Here is a 22,168-nt window from a genome sequence, read left to right as displayed (position 1 = left end):
GGGGTGTGCACAAGTACTGTTCAACCATGTTAGTGAAATGTTGCCTCCTGCAAACACGTTGCGTATCAGGTGGTGGTGCAGTTAGCTGTGGCGTGTTGACAAAACTTTTCCACATCTCTGCCATGCTAACCCTGCCCTCAGAGGAGCTAGCCGTGACACAGCTGCCTTTGCGACCTCTTGCTCCTCCTCTGCCTTGGCATTGGGCTTCCACTTGTTCCCCTGTGACATTTGGGAATTCTCTCAGTAGCGCGTCTACCAACGTGCGCTTGTACTCGCGCATCTTCCTATCACGCTCCAGTGCAGGAAGTAAGGTGGGCACATTGTCTTTGTAGCATGGATCCAGCAGGGTGGCAACCCAGTAGTCCGCACACGTTAAAATGTGGGCAACTCTGCTGTCGTTGCGCAGGCACTGCAGCATGTAGTCGCTCATGTGTGCCAGGCTGCCCAGGGGTAAGGACAAGCTGTCCTCTGTGGGAGGCGTATCGTCATCGTCCTGCCTTTCCCCCCAGCCACGCACCAGTGATGGGCCCGAGCTGCGTTGGGTGCCACCCCGCTGTGACCATGCTTCATCCCAATCCTCCTCCACCTCCTCCTCATCCTCGTCCTCCTCGTCCTCCAGTAGTGGGCCCTGGCTGGCCACATTTGTACCTGGCCTCTGCTGTTGCCAAAAACCTCCCTCTGAGTCACTTCGAAGAGACTGGCCTGAAAGTGCTAAAAATGACCCCTCTTCCTCCTCCTCCTCCTCCTCCTGGGCCACCTCCTCTTCCATCATCGCCCTAAGTGTTTTCTCAAGGAGACATAGAAGTGGTATTGTAACGCTGATAACGGCGTCATCGCCACTGGCCATGTTGGTGGAGTACTCGAAACAGGGCACACAGGTCTCGCATGGAGGCCCAGTTATTGGTGGTGAAGTGGTGCTGTTCCGCAGTGCGACTGACCCGTGCGTGCTGCAGCTGAAACTCCACTATGGCCTGCTGCTGCTCGCACAGTCTGTCCAGCATGTGCAAGGTGGAGTTCCACCTGGTGGGCACGTCACATATGAGGCGGTGAGCGGGAAGGCCGAAGTTACGCTGTAGCGCAGACAGGCGAGCAGCAGCAGGATGTGAACGCCGGAAGCGCAAACAGACGGCCCGCACTTTATGCAGCAGCTCTGACATGTCGGGGTAGTTGTGAATGAACCTCTGCACCACCAAATTCAGCACATGCGCCAAGCAAGGGATGTGCGTCAAACTGGCTAGTCCCAGAGCTGCAACGAGATTTTGCCCATTATCACACACCACCAGGCCGGGCTTGAGGCTCACCGGCAGCAACCACTCGTCGGTCTGTTGTTCTATACCCCGCCACAACTCCTGTGCGGTGTGGGGCCTGTCCCCCAAACATATGAGTTTCAGAATGGCCTGCTGACGTTTACCCTGGGCTGTGCTGAAGTTGGTGGTGAAGGTGTGTGGCTGACTGGATGAGCAGGTGGAAGAAGAGGAGGAGGAAGTCGAGTAGGAGGAGGTGGCAACAGGAGGCAAAGAATGTTGCCCTGCGATCCTTGGCGGCGGCAGGGCGTGCGCCAAACAGCTCTCCGCCTGGGGCCCAGCTGCCACTACATTTACCGAGTGTGCAGTTAGGGAGATATAGCGTCCCTGGCCGTGCTTACTGGTCCACGTATCTGTGGTTAGGTGGACCTTGCCACAGATGGCGTTGCGCAGTGCACACTTGATTTTATCGGATACTTGGTTGTGCAGGGAAGGCACGGCTCTCTTGGAGAAGTAGTGCCGGCTGGGAACAACATACTGTGGGACAGCAAGCGACATGAGCTATTTGAAGCTGTCTGTGTCCACCAGCCTAAATGACAGCATTTCATAGGCCAGTAGTTTAGAAATGCTGGCATTCAGGGCCAGGGATCGAGGGTGGCTAGGTGGGAATTTACGCTTTCTCTCAAATGTTTGTGAGATGGAGAGCTGAACGCTGCCGTGTGACATAGTTGAGATGCTTGGTGACGGAGGTGGTGGTGGTGTTGGTGGTACATCCCCTGTTTGCTGGGTGGCAGGTGCCAACGTTCCTCCAGAGGCGGAGGAAGAGGACGAGGCGGCAGCAGCAGAAGAGGCCGAGGCGGCAGCAGCAGAAGAGGTAGCAGGGGGAGCCTGAGTGACTTCCTTGGTTTTAAGTTGTTTACTCCACTGCAGTTCATGCTTTGCATGCAGGTGCCTGGTCATGCAGGTTGTGCTCAGGTTCAGAACGTTAATGCCTCGCTTCAGGCTCTGATGGCACAGCGTGCAAACCACTCGGGTCTTGTCGTCAGCACATTGTTTGAAGAAGTGCCATGCCAGGGAACTCCTTGAAGCTGCCTTCGGGGTGCTCGGTCCCAGATGGCGGCGGTCAGTAGCAGGCGGAGTCTCTTGGCGGCGGGTGTTCTGCTTTTGCCCACTGCTCCCTCTTTTGCTACGCTGTTGGCTTGGTCTCACCACTGTCTCTTCCTCCGAACTGTGAAAGTCAGTGGCACGACCTTCATTCCATGTGGGGTCTAGGACCTCATCGTCCCCTGCATCGTCTTCCACCCAGTCTTGATCCCTGACCTCCTGTTCAGTCTGCACACTGCAGAAAGACGCAGCAGTTGGCACCTGTCTTTCGTCATCATCAGAGACATGCTGAGGTGGTATTCCCATGTCCTCATCATCAGGAAAAATAAGTGGTTGTGCGTCAGTGCATTCTATGTCTTTCACCGCTGGGGAAGGGCTAGGTGGATGCCCTTGGGAAACCCTGCCAGCGGAGTCTTCAAACAGCATAAGAGACTGCTGCATAACTTGAGGCTCAGACAGTTTCCCTGGTATGCATGGGGGTGATGTGACAGACTGATGGGGTTGGTTTTCAGGCGCCATCTGTGCGCTTCCTGCAGAAGACTGGGTGGGAGATAATGTGAACGTGCTGGATCCACTGTCGGCCACCCAATTGACTAATGCCTGTACCTGCTCAGGCCTTACCATCCTTAGAACGGCATTGGGCCCCACCATATATCGCTGTAAATTCTGGCGGCTACTGGGACCTGAGGTAGTTGGTACACTAGGACGTGTGGATGTGGCAGAATGGCCACGTCCTCTCCCAGCACCAGAGGGTCCACTAACACCACCACGACCATGTCCACGTCCGCGTCCCTTACTAGATGTTTTCCTCATTGTTATCGTTCCCCACAACAACAAAAATATTATTTGGCACAAAGTATTGTATTCAAATTTAGCTGAATATAAATTTGAGGCCTAGTATTTAGGCGTTGGGTGACCGGTATAGATTTACTGACAGAATTAGACTTGGAAATGCACAGTAGCGTGTGTGTGAAGTCATTCTGAATGACCCAATGTGCACCTTGAATATTATATACCCTTTAGGGATAGATTTCAAATAGCTCTGATACAGCAGAAACCACTAAATTAGGAAATTGCTCAATTGGGAATTGTTTTTCAACCCAGAACAAAAAATGTGCTTTGACGGACACTAAATAACTTGCCCAGCCACAGCAGTACAGCGGTAACGACAGATTTAGCGGGATATAAATTTGAGGCCTAGTCTTTAGGCGCTGGGTGACCGGTATGGATTTACTAACAGAATTAGACTTGGAAATGCACAGTAGCGTGTGTGTGAAGTTATTCTGAATGACCCTATGTGCACCTTGAATATTATATACCCTTTTAGGAATAGATTTCAAATAGCTCTGATACAGCAGAAACCACTAAATTAGGAAATTGCTAAATTGGGAATTGTATTTCAACCCAGAACAAAAAATGTGCTTTGACGGACACTAAATAACTTGCCCAGCCAGAACAGTACAGCGGTAACGACAGATTTAGCGGGATATAAATTTGAGGCCTAGCATTTAGGCGCTGGTTGACCGGTATGGATTTACTGACAGAATTAGACTGGGATATGGCCAAAAAATAACCACACTATTGCTGGTTAAATGCACTTGGTGTGACAGCTTGACCAACCACACTACTGAGGGTTAAATGCACTTGTTGACGGGCGCAGCTTGCCCCTGATGTAGTATATGTCCAAAAAATAAACAGACTATTGCTGGTTAAATGCACTTGGTGTGACAGCTTCACCCTGATGTAGGCTTTAGCCAAAAAACAACCACACCATTGAGGGTTAAATGCACTTGGTGACAGGCGCAGCTTGCCCCTGATGTAGTATATGGCCAAAAAATAAACAGACTATTGCTGGTTAAATGCACTTGGTGTGACAGCTTCACCCTGATGTAGGCTTTAGCCAAAAAACAACCACACCATTGAGGGTTAAATGCACTTGGTCGCAGCTTGGATTCACTTGGTCGCAGCACACCACAAGACACAAAATGGCCGCCGATCACCCCAGAAAAAAGTGACTGACAAACGGTCTGGGCAGCCTAAAAACAGTGAGCAATTGAGTATCAGCAGCTCAATGATCCACAGCTGCAGATCGATCGATTAATCAAGTCCTTTGGAGTAGTTAATCTGCCTAATCTCGCCCTACTGTCGCAGCCGCAACCTCTCCCTATGCTAATCAAAACAGAGTGACGGGCGGCGCTATGTGACTCAAGCTTAAATAGAGGCTGGGTCACATGGTGCTCTGGCCAATCACAGCCATGCCAATAGTAGGCATGGCTGTGACGGCCTTTTGGGGCAAGTAGTATGACGCTTGTTGATTGGCTGCTTTGCAGCCTTTCAAAAAGCGCCAAGAAAGCGTCACAAAAGCGCCTAGAAAGCGACGAACACCGAACCCGAACCCGGACTTTTACGAAAATGTCCGGGTTCGGGTCCGTGTCACGGACACCCCAAAATTCGGTACGAACCCGAACTATACAGTTCGAGTTCGCTCATCCCTACTTAGGTCCTTTGAGGATGACACTTTGTCAGTCGGCAGAACTATGAGATGAATGATGTCATTCCACTTCACATTCTGGAGAGGATGCTGACAAATCTGATTGGCGAGGGGACAGAAGGCGTGGCACCTCCATTTCATGGCCACCTGAGCCCTAAATGGGATAAAGTACCAGAGGAGGAGGAAATAAAACCCTGGAATATTATACATAGCTAGGTGGTTTATCTGCTTAAGCAACAGGAATGGAGCAGGAGGAGCAGGAGAAGCTGGAGGATGAAGACGACACAGATGACACTGACGGACCCTGGCAGTATGCAGTGCAAATGGAAGCAGGTAGTCCATCCGAGTCTTCTGTGCAAATGGACAGATATATGCTGTCATGTTGTGTAGTGACAGATTCATTGTCAGAATTTGGCAGATGACTACTGGCTATCCACATTGTTAGACCCTTACTACCGGTCAAAAATGGGGGCATATTTAAGACCTTTTGAGAGGGATGTAAAAATGGACTTCTATAGAGACATGCTGTGTAGTCAGTTGGTTGCTTCCTATGAGCGCCATCACCCATCCTCAGGAAGGTCTGACCAGGGGTACCCTCTGCGCTCATGCTCCAATGGTATGACTGGGGGGGGGGGGCAGAAGCATCAACTCCATATGCAGAAACTTCAGTCTGGAGTACTTGGACTGCACCCTGTCACCCATTATACAAGATCCCCTGGATTACTGGGCTTGCAAGCTTGAAGTGGGGCTGCAACTGGCCGAGTTTGCCATGGGCATGCTTTCCTGCCCGGCCAGTAGTGTAGCATCGGAGCGAGTGTTCAGTTCGGCCGTGGGCATAGTTACCCCTAAGAAAACTCGCCTTTCCTCCTGAAATATTGAGAGAATAACCTCTCTATTGGGCAAGGCAAGTATCAACCAAGATTTCAAGACACCGGTGACTGATACTACAGAATAGATCATTCTGCCACTAACAATCATACTGTAGTGTGCTGCCACACCAGAATATTCTGCAAAATGGGCCATTACTACTGGCCATGTACTGCTGCCACCATTCTGATGCCATCCACCTGCAGAAATGAAATGAAGTTTATTGGATTTACAGAAAGTGTGCTATAATTGTTTAAACAAAATTAGGCAGGTGCAGACATGTGGGCTCTGTTGTCATTTTATTGATTCCAAAACCTTTAGAACTAATTATTGGAACTCAAATTGGCTTGGTAAGCTCAGTGACCCCTGACCTACATACACAGGTGAATCCAATTATGAGAAAGAGTATTTAAGGGGGTCAATTGTAAGTTTCCCTCCTCTTTTAATTTTCTCTGAAGAGTAGCAACATGGGGGTCTCAAAACAACTCTCAAATGACCTGAAGACAAAGATTGTTCACCATCGTGGTTTAGGGGAAGGATACAGAAAACTGTCTCAGAGATTTCCGCTGTCTGTTTCCACAGTTAGGAACATATTGATGAAATGGAAGACCACAGGCTCAGCTCAAGTTAAGGCTCGAAGTGGCAGACCAAGAAATATCTCGGATAGACAGAAGCGACGAATGGTGAGAACAGTCAGAGTCAACCCACAGACCAGCACCAAAGACCTACAACATCATCTTGCTGCAGATGGAGTCACTGTGCATCGTTCAGCCATTCGGCGCACTTTACACAAGGAGATGCTGTATGCGAGAGGGATGCAGAGGAAACCTTTTCTCCGCCCACAGCACAAAAAGTGCCGCTTGAGGTGGGCTAAAGCACATTTGGACAAGCCAGCTTCATTTTGGAATAAGGTGCTGTGGACTGATGAAACCAAAATTGAGTTATTTGGCCATAACAAGGGGCGTTATGCATGGAGGAAAAAGAACACAGCATTCCAAGAAAAACACCTGCTACCTACAGTAACATATGGTGGTGGTTCCATCATGCTGTGGGGCTGTGTGGCCAGTGCAGGGACTGGGAATCTTGTCAAAGTTGAGGGACACATGGATTCCACTCAGTATCCGCAGATTCTGGAGACCAATGTCCAGGAATCAGTGACAAAGCTGAAGCTGCGCCGGGGCTGGATCTTTCAACAAGACAACGACCCTAAACACTGCTCAAAATCCACTAAGGCATTTATGCAGAGGAACAAGTACAACGTTCTGGAATGGCCATCTCAGTCCCCAGACCTGAATGTAATGGAAAATCTGTGGTGTGACTTAAAGAGAGCTGTCCATGCTCGGAAGCCATCAAACCTGAATGAACTAAAGAGGTTTTGTAAAGAGGAATGGTCCAAAAAACCTTCAACCAGAATCCAGACTCTCATTGGAACCTACAGGAAGCGTTTAGAGGCTGTAATTTCTGCAAAAGGAGGATCTACTAAATATTGATTTAATTTCTTGTTTGTGGTGCCCACATGTATGCACCTGCCTAATTTTGTTTAAACAATTATAACACACTTTCTGTAAATCCAATAAACTTAATTTCACTTCTCAAATATCACTGTGTGTGTCTCCTATATGATACATTTAACTGACATTTTTTATTGTAACAACCAATGATTTATACAGGAAAATCATGACGATTAACAAGGTTGCCCAAACTTTCGCATCCCACTGTATAAGCTAACTAACTATCTAATGTAATTGAATAAGGATCCAGATGACTCAGCAAAGCACTGAGCACAGTAGCTTTCCTATTGGTTGCTAGGGATGTTTACTAAGCTGTGACAAAAATATTGCAGCCTTCTCATTGGTCCACAAGCAAGAAGGGAGTTTACTGATGAAAAAAAAATCTAGAATATTTTTACGGATATATGGCACTATATTCTGTATCTTCGCGAATTCTCGAAGTGCCGATATTCGCGATAAAAATTTGCAATTAGAATGTTCACGATGAACACTATTAGTGATGAGCGGCAGGGGCAATATTCAAATTTGCTATATTTTGCGAATATTTTGGAGAATATTTATCATATATTTGAGAATTTGCGATTATATTCTTGAGTGTGAAAATCGGCAATGTAAGATGAGGATATTGTGCACGCAATACCGGAGTGGGTCACTGTTGCTACATTATTCAAGCTGCTAGAAATTTCCTGAGACTGGAGAAAATGGTTGGCACGGCAGAACATTACAATAGCTTTATATGCAGATAGAGTCAAGTGCACCAATATATTGGCGATTGCAAAAAATCTGCAATTAATGATGCACATATTTTTGCGCAATACGTGCAACTTCACATTTTAGCCTATTACTGATTGGTGCACTAAGTATTGTTGTGACATTACAGCACTATGTCTGTAGCATGTATGGACAGCAGAATCAGCTACACTATATCAGGATATAACCTACACTGACTATCTGTATTATATATATATATATATATATATATATATATATATATATATATATAAAAGCTATCTAACTATCTAATGTAACACAGCAAGGCACAGAGCAGAGCCATGACACTGCTGTCTCTTTCAGTACTGCAAAAAACTTCAGAAGATGGCTGCTGGGGAGGTTCTTATATAGTAAGAGGTCGGCAACTTTCCTATTGGTTGCTAGGGATGTTGCTAAGCTCAGAAAAAGACATTGCAGCCTTCTCATTGGCCCACAAGCAAGAAGCAGGGAGGGATCATAGGTTCAGATAAAAAAAAAAGTTGAATATTCCCAAATACGAATATATAGCACTATATTCTAAATATTCGCAAATTCTCGAAGTGGCGATATTCACGATTAAAATTTGTGATTCGAATATTCGCGCCCAACACTGATGTCCATGCTTATCTTGGCTCAAATTTGGTTACATACTCTACTTTTTCACTATACAATTGTGAATAATATCAGAACATGTTAATAAAAAAATGTCTGCAATTTGCATCACAACCACTTGGTGGCCTCATATACTGTAGTCAAATATAGGATAGACATCTCATGACCCAGTATCACCAAATCTTGTTTTTTTTCAAAGCTGGTCATCTCACACCACAAACTAGTATATTGTCCTTTTTATATTTGCTTTTAAAAAAATCTAATAACCATAGAAGAATCGGACATCAAACACTGAACATGTAGGGTGCCGGGGATGCATGTTCAGAAAAATGTTTACAGAAATATATAAATAAAAAATTATAATAATATTTGCCAACAGTCCTGATTTTTATGGGAATCTTCTGTGCACTGGATTTCAAATGGGGTGAAGTGTATGTTATAAGGAACAAGTCAGATTGAAACTTGCGTCTGAGCTGCAGGCAGCAGGTTATAGAGCAGGAGGAGCTGAGCAGATTGAGGCATCGTTTTATGTGAAAAGATTACGTAAAACTTGTATTTTATTTCTTTAAATTCCTGCTCATTCTGAGCTTTGAAGACAAGGAGGTGGTCCTATCAGTGATTGACAGTCTTCCCTCTATGACAGAGATAGCTATCAATCATCGATAGGACGCCACCTGGATGTCAAAGCCTAGAATGAGCAGGAATAATACTGCAATAAAACAATAGCTCAATCTGCTCCGTGTCTCCTGCTCTATATCATGCTGCCTGCAGCTCAAAGACCATGTTCAATGTGACAGGTTGCCATTAATTTGCCCTGTATGGATGGTTCTGGGAATTTTTTGAATGTTAGATTCAGATGTTTTTTATGCTGATTACTGGGAATTATAATTCTTCTGATGTCTTCTCTGTGTATTTTTTATAATTTCTCCATATTCAGATGATATCATTGACTGTATCTTGTTTTATCTTACAGCCCGAGATCCCTGCAGCCGCCAATGTTCTAGGACCTGATGTGGGTGCAGCTCATGAATATGAAAACCTCAAACTGAATACATTTCCAAAATAAGAAAATTTGTGATATTGTTGAAATGGTCTTTTTACACTTTTGTAGAGTTCATAAAATATATCTTGCACTTGTTCTTGGCATCATTGAATTATCTCTGCTGAACCTCTCCTTGCGTATTCTTGGTCGTAATGACTGTTATCCACTTTAAAATGTTTTGAAAGCCTCCAAATTCTAAATGAAGCTAAACCCCATATAGCTCAAGAGCCTTTCTGGTCTAGGAAGGGTAGACAGGTACAAACTATGGGCCAAGTTATATAATCATGTGAGTGTGATCACACTTTCATGTTTGTCCTGTTCACATATTACATCTCTGATGTGAAACTCTGCTCAATTATTGCTATTCTACAACCAGTTATATCACAGCTCTCCTTAAAGAGATCGACCTCTGGGTGGGATGGTTCTGTGCTAGTGACAGCCCATTGCATCAGCTCTTCTGTTTGGTTTTAGTTTGTTTTGAGTGTTTTTCTGTTTGTTTGTACCCTATACAAATTTTTTTAACTTTTTATCTTAAACTTTTGGTTTCTTTGGAACATTTTTACGTCTGCTATTTGTACTGCTATATGTTGGTAGCCATGACTCTACAGCTTTTTTCTGGTGGATGCAGGCAATTTTTTTTTAAAGAATTGATTTAGAGATTTGCTAGTTATACAATTTTCTATTAAAGGGAATGTGTCATCAGAAAAAAAGACCAGAAGAAGTAGGACAGACTCGTTCTGAATGGGATGCTGGCCAGTTGTATTTTCCAATAGAATCCAGTGATGCCACCTCTTGTGCTGCAATAGAGCCCTTGTACCTACTGTATGTTTGTGCTGGAACACCTGCGGCTTATTTTAATCCTGCAGATGTACATGGCTGTGGTTTTCTGTGCTTGCATTGCGGAGAAAAAAATGCAAGCACATGTACCATGTTAGCTACTAGTATGATGTCTTGATGCCATCTAAAATATTGATGCTAAAGTAAAATATTGTGGTTTTATACCTCTTAATGGCTTACTAAAATAAATTATATTATAAGGCAAGCCTTCAAAACTCTCAGATCTCTTCTTCGTGCCAGAAAATGGTGTCAAACTACAATATTGTATATTGTTTCTCTTTTTGAGAGCATCAAGACTCCTTGTGGAGAAAAGGCACTACATGGGAGTTGCTCGCACAGAGCTAGAGGCAGCCAACATTGGCGTAGGGCTGGCACATTTTGAGCCTGCATCCACAGTATTAGGCTCCATTCACACGTCCGCAATGTGTTTTGCGGATACACGGAGACACGGATCCGCAAAACACGGAAAGCGGCAATGTGTGCCACGGAAAGTACTAATGACATCTCCAAGAGCAGTTTTTTTATAGATAGAGCTGTGAATCAGTGGAGTAGTCAACAATACTTACTATACAGTTGCAAGAAAAAGTATGTGAATCCTTTGGAATGATATGGATTTCTGCACAAATTGGTCATAAAATGTGATCTGATCTTCATCTAAGTCACAACAATAGACAATCACAGTCTGCTTAAACTAATAACACACAAAGAATTAAATGTAACCATGTTTTTATTGAACACACCATGTAAACATTCACAGTGCAGGTGGAAAAAGTACTAATGACATCTCCAAGAGCAAATTGGAGTGAGGAGTCAGCCAACTGGAGTCCAATCAATGAGATGAGATTGGAGGTGTTGGTTACAGCTGCCCTGCCCTATAAAAAACACACACTAGTTCTGGGTTTGCTTTTCGCAAGAAGCATTGCCTGATGTGAATGATGCCTCGCACAAAAGAGCTCTCAGAAGACCTACGATTAAGAATAGTTGACTTGCATAAAGCTGGAAAGGGTTATAAAAGTATCTCCAAAAGCCTTGCTGTTCATCAGTCGACGGTAAGACAAATTGTCTATAAATTGAGAAAGTTCAGCACTGCTGCTACTCTCCCTAGGAGTGGCCATCCCGCAAGAGCAGAGCACAGACTGCTCAATGAGGTGAAGAAGAATCCTAGAGTGTCAGCTAAAGACTTACAAAAGTCTCTGGCATATGCTAACATCCCTGTTAGCGAATCTACGATATGTAAAACACTAAACAAGAATGGATTTCATGGGAGGATACCACAGAGGAAGCTTCCACTGCTGTCCAAAAAAAACATTGCTGCACGTTTACAGTTGGCACAAGAGCACCTGGATGTTCCACAGCAGTACTAGCAAAATATTCTGTGGACAGATGAAACCAAAGTTGAGTTGTCTGGAAGAAACACACAACACTATGTATGGAGAAAAAGAGGCACAGCACACCAACATCAAAACCTCATCCTAACTGTGAAGTATGGTGGTGGGGGCATCATGGTTTGGGGCTGCTTTGCTGCGTCCGGGCCTGGACGGATTGCTATCAAAGGAAAAATGAATTTCCAAGTTTATTAAGACATTTTGCAGGAGAACTTAAAGGGCTTCTGTCACCCCACTAAAGTCTTTTTGGTTTTTTTGGGGTACTTATAATCCCTATACTGCGATTTATCAATACATAATGTTATTAATCATTTTGGTTCAGTAGATAATGCAAAAAACAGACTTTTATCATATGCAAATTACCTGTCTACCAGCAAGTAGGGCAGCTACTTGCTGGTAGCATCCGCATCCTCCTCTCATAAATACGCCCCCCCCCTCCTGTTGATTGACAGGGCCAGCGAACTCGCTCGTCCTCTGCTGGCCCTGTCTGTATTCAAAATCTGGCGCCTGCGCCGTACCTGTCTTCAGTCGGCGCTGGTGCACTTAGGAGAGGACGCTCGCTCTGCCGCTCCTTCCTGAGTGCGTCTACGCCGGGTGTAGATGTGACATCATCGGCGCAAGCGCTTTGAGGATGGAGCAGCCGAGCGAGCGTCCTCCCCTCAGTGCGCCTGCGCCGACTGAAGACAGGTACGGCGCAGGCGCCAGATTTTGAATGCAGACAGGGCCAGCAGAGAATGAGCGTGTTTGCTGGCCCTGTCAATCAACAAGAGGAGGGGGCGTCTGTATGAGAGGAGGATGCGGCTGCTACCAGCAAAAGGGACCACCAGAGGACCAGGTAGCAGGTATATCAGACGCTGTTAACAAAACAGCGTCTAATATACCTTTCAAGGGTTAAAAAAAATCGCATCTACAGCCTGCCAGCGAATGATCTCCGCTGGCAGGCTGTAGATCCACTCGTTTACCTCCCGATCCTGTGAACGCATGCTCCTGTGTGCGCGCGTTCACAGGAAATCTCGCGTCTCGCAAGATGACGCATAGATGCGTCCAGGAGGAACAGATCGACCGCCGCCAGAACGCAATCCTGCGTTAGGTGGTCCGGAGGTGGTTAAGGCCATTTGTCCACCAGCTGAAGCTCAACAGAAGATGGGTGTTGCAACAGGACCACGACCCAAAGTATAGAAGTAAATCAACAACAGAATGGCTTAAACAGAAGAAAATGCGCTATCTGGAGTGGCCCCATCAGAGTCCTGACCTGAACCCGATTGAGATGCTGTGGCATGACCTCAAGAAAGCAATTCACACCAGACATCCCAAGAATATTGTTGAACTTAAACAGTTCTGTAAAGAAGAATGGTCAAGAATTACTCCTGACCGTTGTGCACGTCTGATCTGCAAATACAGGAAACGTTTGGTTGAAGTTATTGCTGCCAAAGGAGGTTCAACCAGTTATTAAATCCAATTTGTTGTTAGATGAAGATCAGATCACATTTTATGACCAATTTGTGCAGAAATCCATATCATTCCAAAGGGTTCACATACTTTTTCTTGCAACTGTATATAAGTATATTGAGAAACATTGCATTTTTGGATTACGCAGCAGCATCAGATGGTCATTTTTTTACCCAAATATTACTTAGACATGAAGATGACATCTGCTGCCAAGAAACTTTATTGTGGGTGTGTTGCATTATTAAAAGGGATTATGCAAGAATGTTTTTTTTTTTTTTACAAAACCCCACTTGGCTGGAATTGCAAAGGGAATTATGTAATGGAATTAACACCAAAACATAGTATACAGATGGAGTAGAGTTAACACTCCTGTTGGGATGGTATATGTTCCTAATAATTCATTTCTCAAAAACCTAGATAGAACGTTAAAAACATTTTTTTTTAAATTAAGTAATCAAGTATAAAAAGGATAATAAGGTGTGAACCCACTTTATTCTTTCACACAGGCACTGGAAGGCATATAAAGGGATCAAATGGCGGAACTCTGGTCTAGAGCTACCACCAGTCAGAGCAATGGTCATATCACTGTGCCAGTAATCAATATACCCTGGCAGACAGCATAATATATTACACATTGGTCTTTGCTGTCTGCAAGAGTATATTATTACTGGCACAGTGATATGACCATTGCTCTGACTGGTGGTAGCTCTAGACCATAGTTCCACCATTTGAGCCCTATATATGCCTTTCAGTGCCCGTGTGTAGGAATTAAGTGGGTTCACACCCAATTATCCTTTTTATACTTGATTACTTAATAAACAATTTTTTGTTTTATTTTAACGTTCTATCCAGGTTTTTGAGAAATGAATTATTAGGAACGTATACCATCCCAACAGGAGTGTTAACTCTACTCCATCCATATACTATGTTTTGGTGTTTTTTTTAACGATTTGAATTAGTTGTTCCACTGGGGAATGGCAGGCTTTTTGTCAGTAACCATTTATACTGAGGAGTTAATGGGAGATCCGGGAGAGGTATTTTCTGAAAAAGAACTATCCACGTCACTTTAAACTCTCAGCATATCATTTGCTTTCAAACAAGTCACACAAACATATAAGAACTTTATTCTTGGTGGGAGGTTCAATCCCTAGATAACTATATTAAAAATAGAATTGTCCGCCGTGGGTTACGCAATTCCTTAGTTCCAACTGCCCACCTGAGATCGGGTGACCTTATAAAAAAAATGGAAAAAAGAGTCCATTGAGTCATCTATCAGGCTAATGCAACTACTGCTAGATGAGGGAAAAATGTGCTCTCTACCATTGAGTCAGAGCTTAAATAAAGTATTGAACAAGTCAAATAATTCAGTACTTCAGTTTAAAAAAAAAAAAGACCTTCCATCAAGTCACAACTGAGAGATATACAGCGCAGCTCAAGGAGAAAAAATATCTTCTCTATAATAGGGATATCAGAGACTTCAAAGAAGGCAAAGTCTTTGACTATAGTGTTAAGCACACCGATACACTCGAATTAGACACTGAAGTGTCCTCTTCCGACTGTGATACAGAGTCTGAAAAAATTGTCTCAGGTAGGGGACAGAACACACAACTGTACAGAAATACATATGGTGGTAGAGGCAAAGGTCGATGTAGACAGGGATGTGAAGGTAGAGGTGGCGGAGAAGGGGGTTTAGACAATACCCCTCCTGCATCTCAATACATGTTGAGAAATAAGAAGTACTGTAACTTCTAAACGCCACCCATCCATCAAAAAAGATGACCTACAAGTGGTCAACCTATCATCTCGTATCTTATCTGAGATCGATATGCAGGTTCTCCGCAAGTGCCTTTCATTTGTTCCCATCCAGAGATTCGATCTCTTTGGATGGGTCAAAGATCTCCACCTCTTTACATGCAAACTTAAATGGCAAACTTTTCATCACGAATGATTGCCGTAAATGCGAAAGAGCTGGAGATTGAGGAAGAAGATTTGCCTGATGTACAGATTCTGGCTGACCTCTTTACAGAAGGCCAGAGGGATCTGGGTGATAGTCCATTTACAACTCTACACTTACCGTTTAAAAAGCTTCCTCCTATTAGTGATAGTACTCTGATAGATACTTTTGTGACAGTCATTACCAACAAACTTCGCTCCCTTGAATTACATCCGTTCGGGGCAGATAATTTAGAATATTCGGAAAGAGAGGCTCTAAAAGGACTCAAACAGAACAATACGATCGCAATTAAGCCGTCAGACAAAGGGGCTAAATTGTGGTCCTAGGGCACGAACAGTATCAAAATATGTGTAGAGAAATTCTTAGCGACAAACAAACATATAGGCGCTTGCAATCTGATGCCACACAGCTTTTTAAAAATTAGTTATCGGTAATTCTGAGCAAGGCCCGGAGACTGAATTTAATCAACAAAACTGAGCTGGCATATCTCTTACCGGAGTATCTAGTCACAGCCGCCTTCTTTGGCCTGCCCAAGCTCCACAAAGGATGTCATCCTCTAAAAGGCAGACCAATTGTGTCTGGCATTGGAAGCCTAACTGCAAATATTAGCACATATATGGATACAATTTTGAGACAGTTTGTGTCCAGTTTGCCGTCCTATGCAAGGGACACTATGGACATCCTAGGTCGCCTTAACGGTATTCAATGTGACACGGGCACATTCCTTGCCAGCCTGGATATTGAAGCCTTCTACAGCTCTATTCCACATGGTTTGGGCTGTAGAGCGGTACTCACCTTCCTTCAACAGAGAGGGGAGCATCTTAAACGACATAACAAATTTCTGATGGACCTTTTACAGTTCATTTTGTCACACAATATCTTTTTGTTTGATAGGCAGATCTTCCACCAGCTCAGGGGAGTGGCAATGGGGAGCCCATGTGCACCCACCTTCGCCAATCTGTACCTGGGCTGTTGGGAGAGAGAATATATATTTTGTGACGAATTGGAACAATACACATCACTAATCCCTCTCTGATTTAGATACTTTAACAATGTATTGATCCTCTGGAAAGGAAGTAAGATACAGTTGCAGGACTTTGTTGCAGTCCTAAATCAGAACCAGTTGGGGTTATTCTTTACCTCAGAGATTGATGATAGACAAATCTCGTTTCTGAATTTATCAATTGCCATCAACGATTCTGGTCAGATTATTACAAATGTATACAGGAAATCCACGGCTACCAACAATCTCCTTAAATGAAATACAGAAAGGGCAATATTTGCGGATTTGGAATTGTTCTAGATTATCTGATTTTAGGTCTGTAACAGATTTCCTGGCATCCCAACTGGGTACCTCCGTTTATGGATACTCCTAGTACTTCCCGAGGGCTCCAAGCACTCCACTTGACACCGTAAGCACTGCAGACCCCACGAACCACCGCAGTTTGGTTGGGGTCTCGCTGTCTCCTACTCACCCTTGACCTACGACAAGGCTCCAGGTGGTGAACTTCTTTTCCTTCAGAGAGCGATGCAGGAACAAGCTCTTAAAAGAGATAAGTGATTATAGCCAGGGGAGTATACAGCATATAGCTTTTCACCAGTGTAGATACAGCATTTCCCCCCACACATGAGACAAGGCTCTATATTGAGGGTAAAACAAGAACTCTTTAATAGGGCTACATTAAAGACCCCCTGGAGACCTTGTGGAAGACTGTGACGGTTTATACATTAGCCAATCACATGCATTTACAGTATTGAAACCTTCCCAGCAACCACCCCCCTATGTCTGTGAAACAATCAACAAAATACAATCGGTATTGCCTGTGACGCAATCAACAAAATACAATGGGTATTGCCTGTGATACAATTACCAAACACAATTAACTAAACACAATAGGCTCTGCCTACCCAACATATAACTAATAATTTATACATCCATGGGTAGCTCTGATCTGGGTGTACAAATTATAAAAAAAACACCCAGATCCGAGCAGGGGTTCTTGAATTCCATGAAAGTCACTCTTAACTCCCAAAATTAGGGATCAACAAGCTGATAGCTTCAGGATCATTGGTACATATGACAGAGCACATAGAAAGGTGCGACAAATCTTGACTGAAAATTGGGGCATTTTATTGTCTGATCCAGATATCGGGAAACTGGTCCCCACTAGTGATGAGCGAGCATGCTCAGCCGAACTGCTGTTCGGCTCGAGCATCGCTATGCTCGGCAGATCCGAGTGCTCGGACGAATAATTTGGGTGCTCGAATACAATTTAATACAATGGAAGTCAAAGGGAGAACCCCAGGCACCCCCTGCTCGGAAGATAAGAGGGTGTCTGGTTCATAAAAAAAGGTTAGAAATTGATGGAAACCCCATCAAAATGGTTTGGCAACAGCATTAAGAGGATAGCTGGATGCGCCTTAGACTCCTATTATGTATGACATACAATAGACAACCACACAAAGGCTATATGCCAAAAGCCAGGTATGTGCAAGCCATGAGACAGATGACAGGCTTAGTCAGCATCCTTACAATGGCAGCCTTGTGCACTATGAGATATTCCGAACCAGCTCTCATCTGACTGAGAACCTATAAACCTCACTGTGGTGCGTCAAAAAAATTATTTTTTCCTTTTTTTTTCCCTTTTTCCCTTTTTTTTTTTTTTTTTTTTTTCCTCTCTCTTTCCCATTTAACCACTGTTAATAATGTTGACTAGAATTATTGCCTGGAATATACGCGGTTTGGGGGATAGAGGCAAAAGACAAGCGGTTTTTGACTTGACTCAGGTCCACTTACCAGCAATAGTATGCTTGTTAGAGACCCATCTCACTGAAGAGACCTCTAGGGTGGTCGACAGGGGATGGGCTGCGCACACGTATCATTCTACTTTCTCCAATTACTCGAGAGGTGTTACTGTCTTGATACATAGACTTATTGATTTCGTTTGTGAGGCATCCTCTGTCGACCATCAGGGGAGATGTATTTTTCTATATTGTAGGTTAAGGGGGAAGATATGTATTTTGGCCTTTGTCTATATTCCACCGCCATTTTCTTTTTCGGTTCTTAATTCTTTGGTATTATTTATGGATAAATGGCCAGAGTGTCCAACACTGATTATTGGTGATTTCAACTGTGTCATTGATCCTCTACGTGATAGGGTCTCTACGAGTGTCAGGAGTGATAGTCTGGTTCAGGGGTCTCCCCTGGCACGGTTTTGCCTGGAGGCTGGTTTTGAAGATGTTTGGGAATATCTAGGACAGGGGAAAAGGGCTTTTTCATGTTTTAGTAAAGCAGGTAAATCGATGTCTAGAATAGATCTTGCACTGATAAGTAGTAAACATGTGAAATTGGTAAAGCGAATGAAATATGAAACGAGGTCAATATCGGATCATTCTCCGTTACTACTTGAACTCTGCTTATCTCAGGAAAGATACACACAAAAACCTCCTTTTAGACTAAATCCTTATTGGCTATCAGTTATAAAGACACATGAAATAATCCAAAATGAAATTGGTCGATTTTGGGATAATAACTATGGCTCAGCAAAAATTCAAGTGGTGTGGGACACTTTCAAGGCGTATATGAGGGGATTGATGGTTAGTAACATCGCGAACCTCAGAAAGGAGTATGGGAAAAAACAGAAAAATCTAGAAGAATCGAGAATAGGGAAAATATGCAAAGAGCAACACAAATATACTCTAATTTTTTATTGGACAAGGCCCAACAGAGCCTTTTTTTAAAGGGCAAAAATACTTCACGGAGTCAGGGCGACCTGGTAAATTTTTGTCCAGAGTAATCTCAAGCCAACAATCCAAAAAATATATAGATAAGGTTCGACTGACTGATGGTAGGATGGTCACTAGACAGGGTCCGGTAGAGAAGGCCTTTGTTGACTATTTCCTTGATTTGTATAAAGCCGAATCCAAGATCACAGATGATAAGATAGATTTCTATCTTGATGGGATCGTCTTTCCAACTATTACTGAGGCGCAAAAGAAAGCACTTGAACTAGAGGTCTCAATTCAGGAACTTGAGGGAGCTATTAAATTATGCTCAGCCAACTCCACTCCTGGTTCAGATGGACTCCCATATGAATTCTATAGTAAATATGGGGACTGTATTCTCCCTAGATTGTTGGAAGTCTTTTCTGAATCAGTGGAGGATGGGAAGCTGCCAGATTCAATGATGGAAGCTGTAATAACATTAATTCCAAAAAAAGGCAAGGACCCTTTAGATCTAGAATCCTATAGACCAATCTCACTGCTTAATGCAGATGTAAAGCTTCTTGCGAGGGTCCTGGCTATAAGGCTTTCTAGGGTCATTTCCTCTATTGTCCATCCGGATCAGAGTGGCTTTATTCAAAACAAGGGCACACATCATAATTTACATCGACTCTTTCTAATATTCAGGCCCCTGGGGGGACCGCTCGCTCCATCCTGTCATTGGATGCCTCCAAGGCCTTTGACAGGGTGGAGTGGCGCTTCCTCTGGAAGGTCCTGGCAAGGATGGGCTTTGGGGAAAAGTTTATAGGTACTCTCAAGTTATTGTATAGATCTCCAAGGGCAAAATTGAGTCTTAATGGAATCCTGAGTAGTAGTATTGACTTTAATAGAGGCACGCGGCAGGGCTGTCCATTATCTCCCTTGTTATTCGATATTTATATCGAACCCCTTGCGATGGCTATCAGGCAGGATGATCAGGTTAAAGGATTTGGTACGCTAGGATCACAAGACCGTATCTCCTTATATGCTGGATGATGTTCTTTTTTTTATAGACCATACGGAAATTACTCTTCCCAGGATTATTCAAATGGTTAAAGCATTTGGTGAGGTTTCCGGTCTTCTTATAAACTGGGCTAAGACCAGTTTGATGCCAATAGACCCCCTGCCACAGAAAGAGGTTCTTGTGACACAGTTGGACATTGTTGACACCTTTCAATACTTGGGTTTGACTATATCACCCCGGGTTGAAAATTTTGTACAACTCAATTTGATTCCCATAATGATAAGGACTAGAGCTAAAATAGGGATCTGGCTGAGACTTCCCCTATCCAGAGCTGACCGAGTTTCACTGGTTAAAATGGTGATATTACCACAATTTCTTTATGTGCTCAGGAATACACCTATTTGGATACAAGATAAGTATTTTAAACTCATGGAAAGAATAATTAATGATTTAATATGGGGAAGAAAGCGAGTTCGAATAAAGTTGGAATATTTGTATAAATCAGTGGAGTGCGGGGGCCTAAATCTCCCTTACTTCAAAGGGTATTTTATTGCAGCCCAGTTATTGATGTGCTATGAATCAGAGAACAGCGCACTGCTGGGGAAGTTGGTATCCAGTCACGCTCATAATAATATTTTTACCCTGTTGGAATCCGGGCTATTGAAGAGCTATGAGCGAGGCTATAGAGAGACTATAAAACTACTCCTGAAAGTGTGGGCTACAACTAGGACATGGTTGAAGGTTAAGGGTTCACTTACATTTACGCCCCTTTGGCATAATGTGTATCTACAAAGGCTAGATGATATTGCAGCCGACACATTTTGGCAGAAGAATAAAATTCTATATATTTCACAGGTAGTTAAGGATAGAGATATTAAACCATTTATAGAGATGACACATAATATAGAAAACCTTTCATGGTTTAGGTATTTTCAATTGCGCTCAGTACTATCTAGTCTGGACGATAAACTGGTGTTGGATATAGATAATTCATCCTTTTTGAATGATTGGGTAGGGGGTACATTGTCTAGAATAAAGATTTCAAATATATATAAGTTACTACTTAAGGTACGGTTTAGTGACACACAGTCACCAGGACAAAGAACGTGGGAGGTGGATTGTCCGAATTTACAATTAGAAGGGTGGGAGAATATTTTTGGGAACTTAGGCTCACTATCCCAGAACTTTAACCATGTTTTAGTACAATTCTATATTTGCCATAGATTATATATCACTCCTTTATGGATGAATAAATGTGGATTAAGAGACACGTCTAACTGCCCTAAATGCGACACTGCAGGAGCGGATTTTCTTCATATGATATGGACTTGTCCAGAACTCATAAACTATTGGAATACTATAAATAATTGTATTATGTATAAACTAAAAATTTGAATCCCCTTTGAACTACAAGTACTTGTGCTTAATGATCTTTCCAAACTAAATAATCATAAGTATCAAAAGGTCCTCCTGAGTAGGATACTGATGTTGGCCAGAGTGCTGGTCAGTCGGACCTGGTTTGCTCGATACACTCCAGATATAAATACATGGATAAATCTAATTAATAAGGTAAAAAATTATGAGAAAATCATGTATAAACAGAGGGAAGCTGAGGAGAAGTGGACTAAGATATGGGCTGGTTGGAGGACCTGACTAGTTGTGATTTTTTTTATTTTTTATTTTTTATTTTTTTGACGCACCACAGGTAGGAGGGGAGGGGTTAGGGAATCGGGGTTGGGGGGGAATTGCATCCTTTTTTCTATTTGTAGTGTTTTGATATATTAATTAATAAAGATAATCAATTAAAAAAAAAAATATGTTGGTAAAACAAAGTGTGAATTCAGGAGACGTATTGGTGAGCACATTTCAGACATTCAAAAACTGTAGGGGACACCGTAGCTCACCATGTTTCTGAGTGACACAATGGCAGAACTCAATCTGTCAAATTTCAAGGGATTGAGCTTATCAAAAGATGTATCAGTAGTTCTCTCTTGCGATTATCCCTGGTCCCCTCCGTACAATTCCCCTGTTAGTGGCCTTCGTTTAATGTTCCCCCGTTACAGTAACGCTGCTGCGCTTCCCCACAGGGCATATTTCTTTCCTGTGTTGCTCCCAGCCTGTCAGTGCCGCATGAGCGATGTCCCGATTGGCTGGGAGACACATGGCTATGCCCCTAAGGGCTGGGTGCGAGTTTAA

General features: G+C 43.5%; 1 protein-coding gene across 1 annotated transcript in view; it reads left to right on the top strand.

Moving 5' to 3' along the window:
• LOC122926364 (sialic acid-binding Ig-like lectin 16) overlaps nucleotides 1–9,665 on the top strand; it is a 139,755-nt gene extending 130,090 nt beyond the window's left edge. Inside the window, exon 13 of the mRNA XM_044277739.1 lies at nucleotides 9,553–9,665. Within this exon, the coding sequence (XP_044133674.1) occupies nucleotides 9,553–9,645 (93 nt within the window). The 3' untranslated portion in view covers nucleotides 9,646–9,665. The remainder of the gene's footprint in view (nucleotides 1–9,552) is intronic.
• Nucleotides 9,666–22,168: the final 12,503 nt, after the last annotated feature.

The sequence above is a fragment of the Bufo gargarizans genome, chromosome 2 (assembly GCF_014858855.1).
Source record: "Bufo gargarizans isolate SCDJY-AF-19 chromosome 2, ASM1485885v1, whole genome shotgun sequence".
Lineage (NCBI taxonomy): Eukaryota > Metazoa > Chordata > Amphibia > Anura > Bufonidae > Bufo > Bufo gargarizans.
The sequence above is the reverse complement of the archived record's forward strand: the minus strand, read 5'-3'. Positions and strand labels throughout refer to the sequence as shown.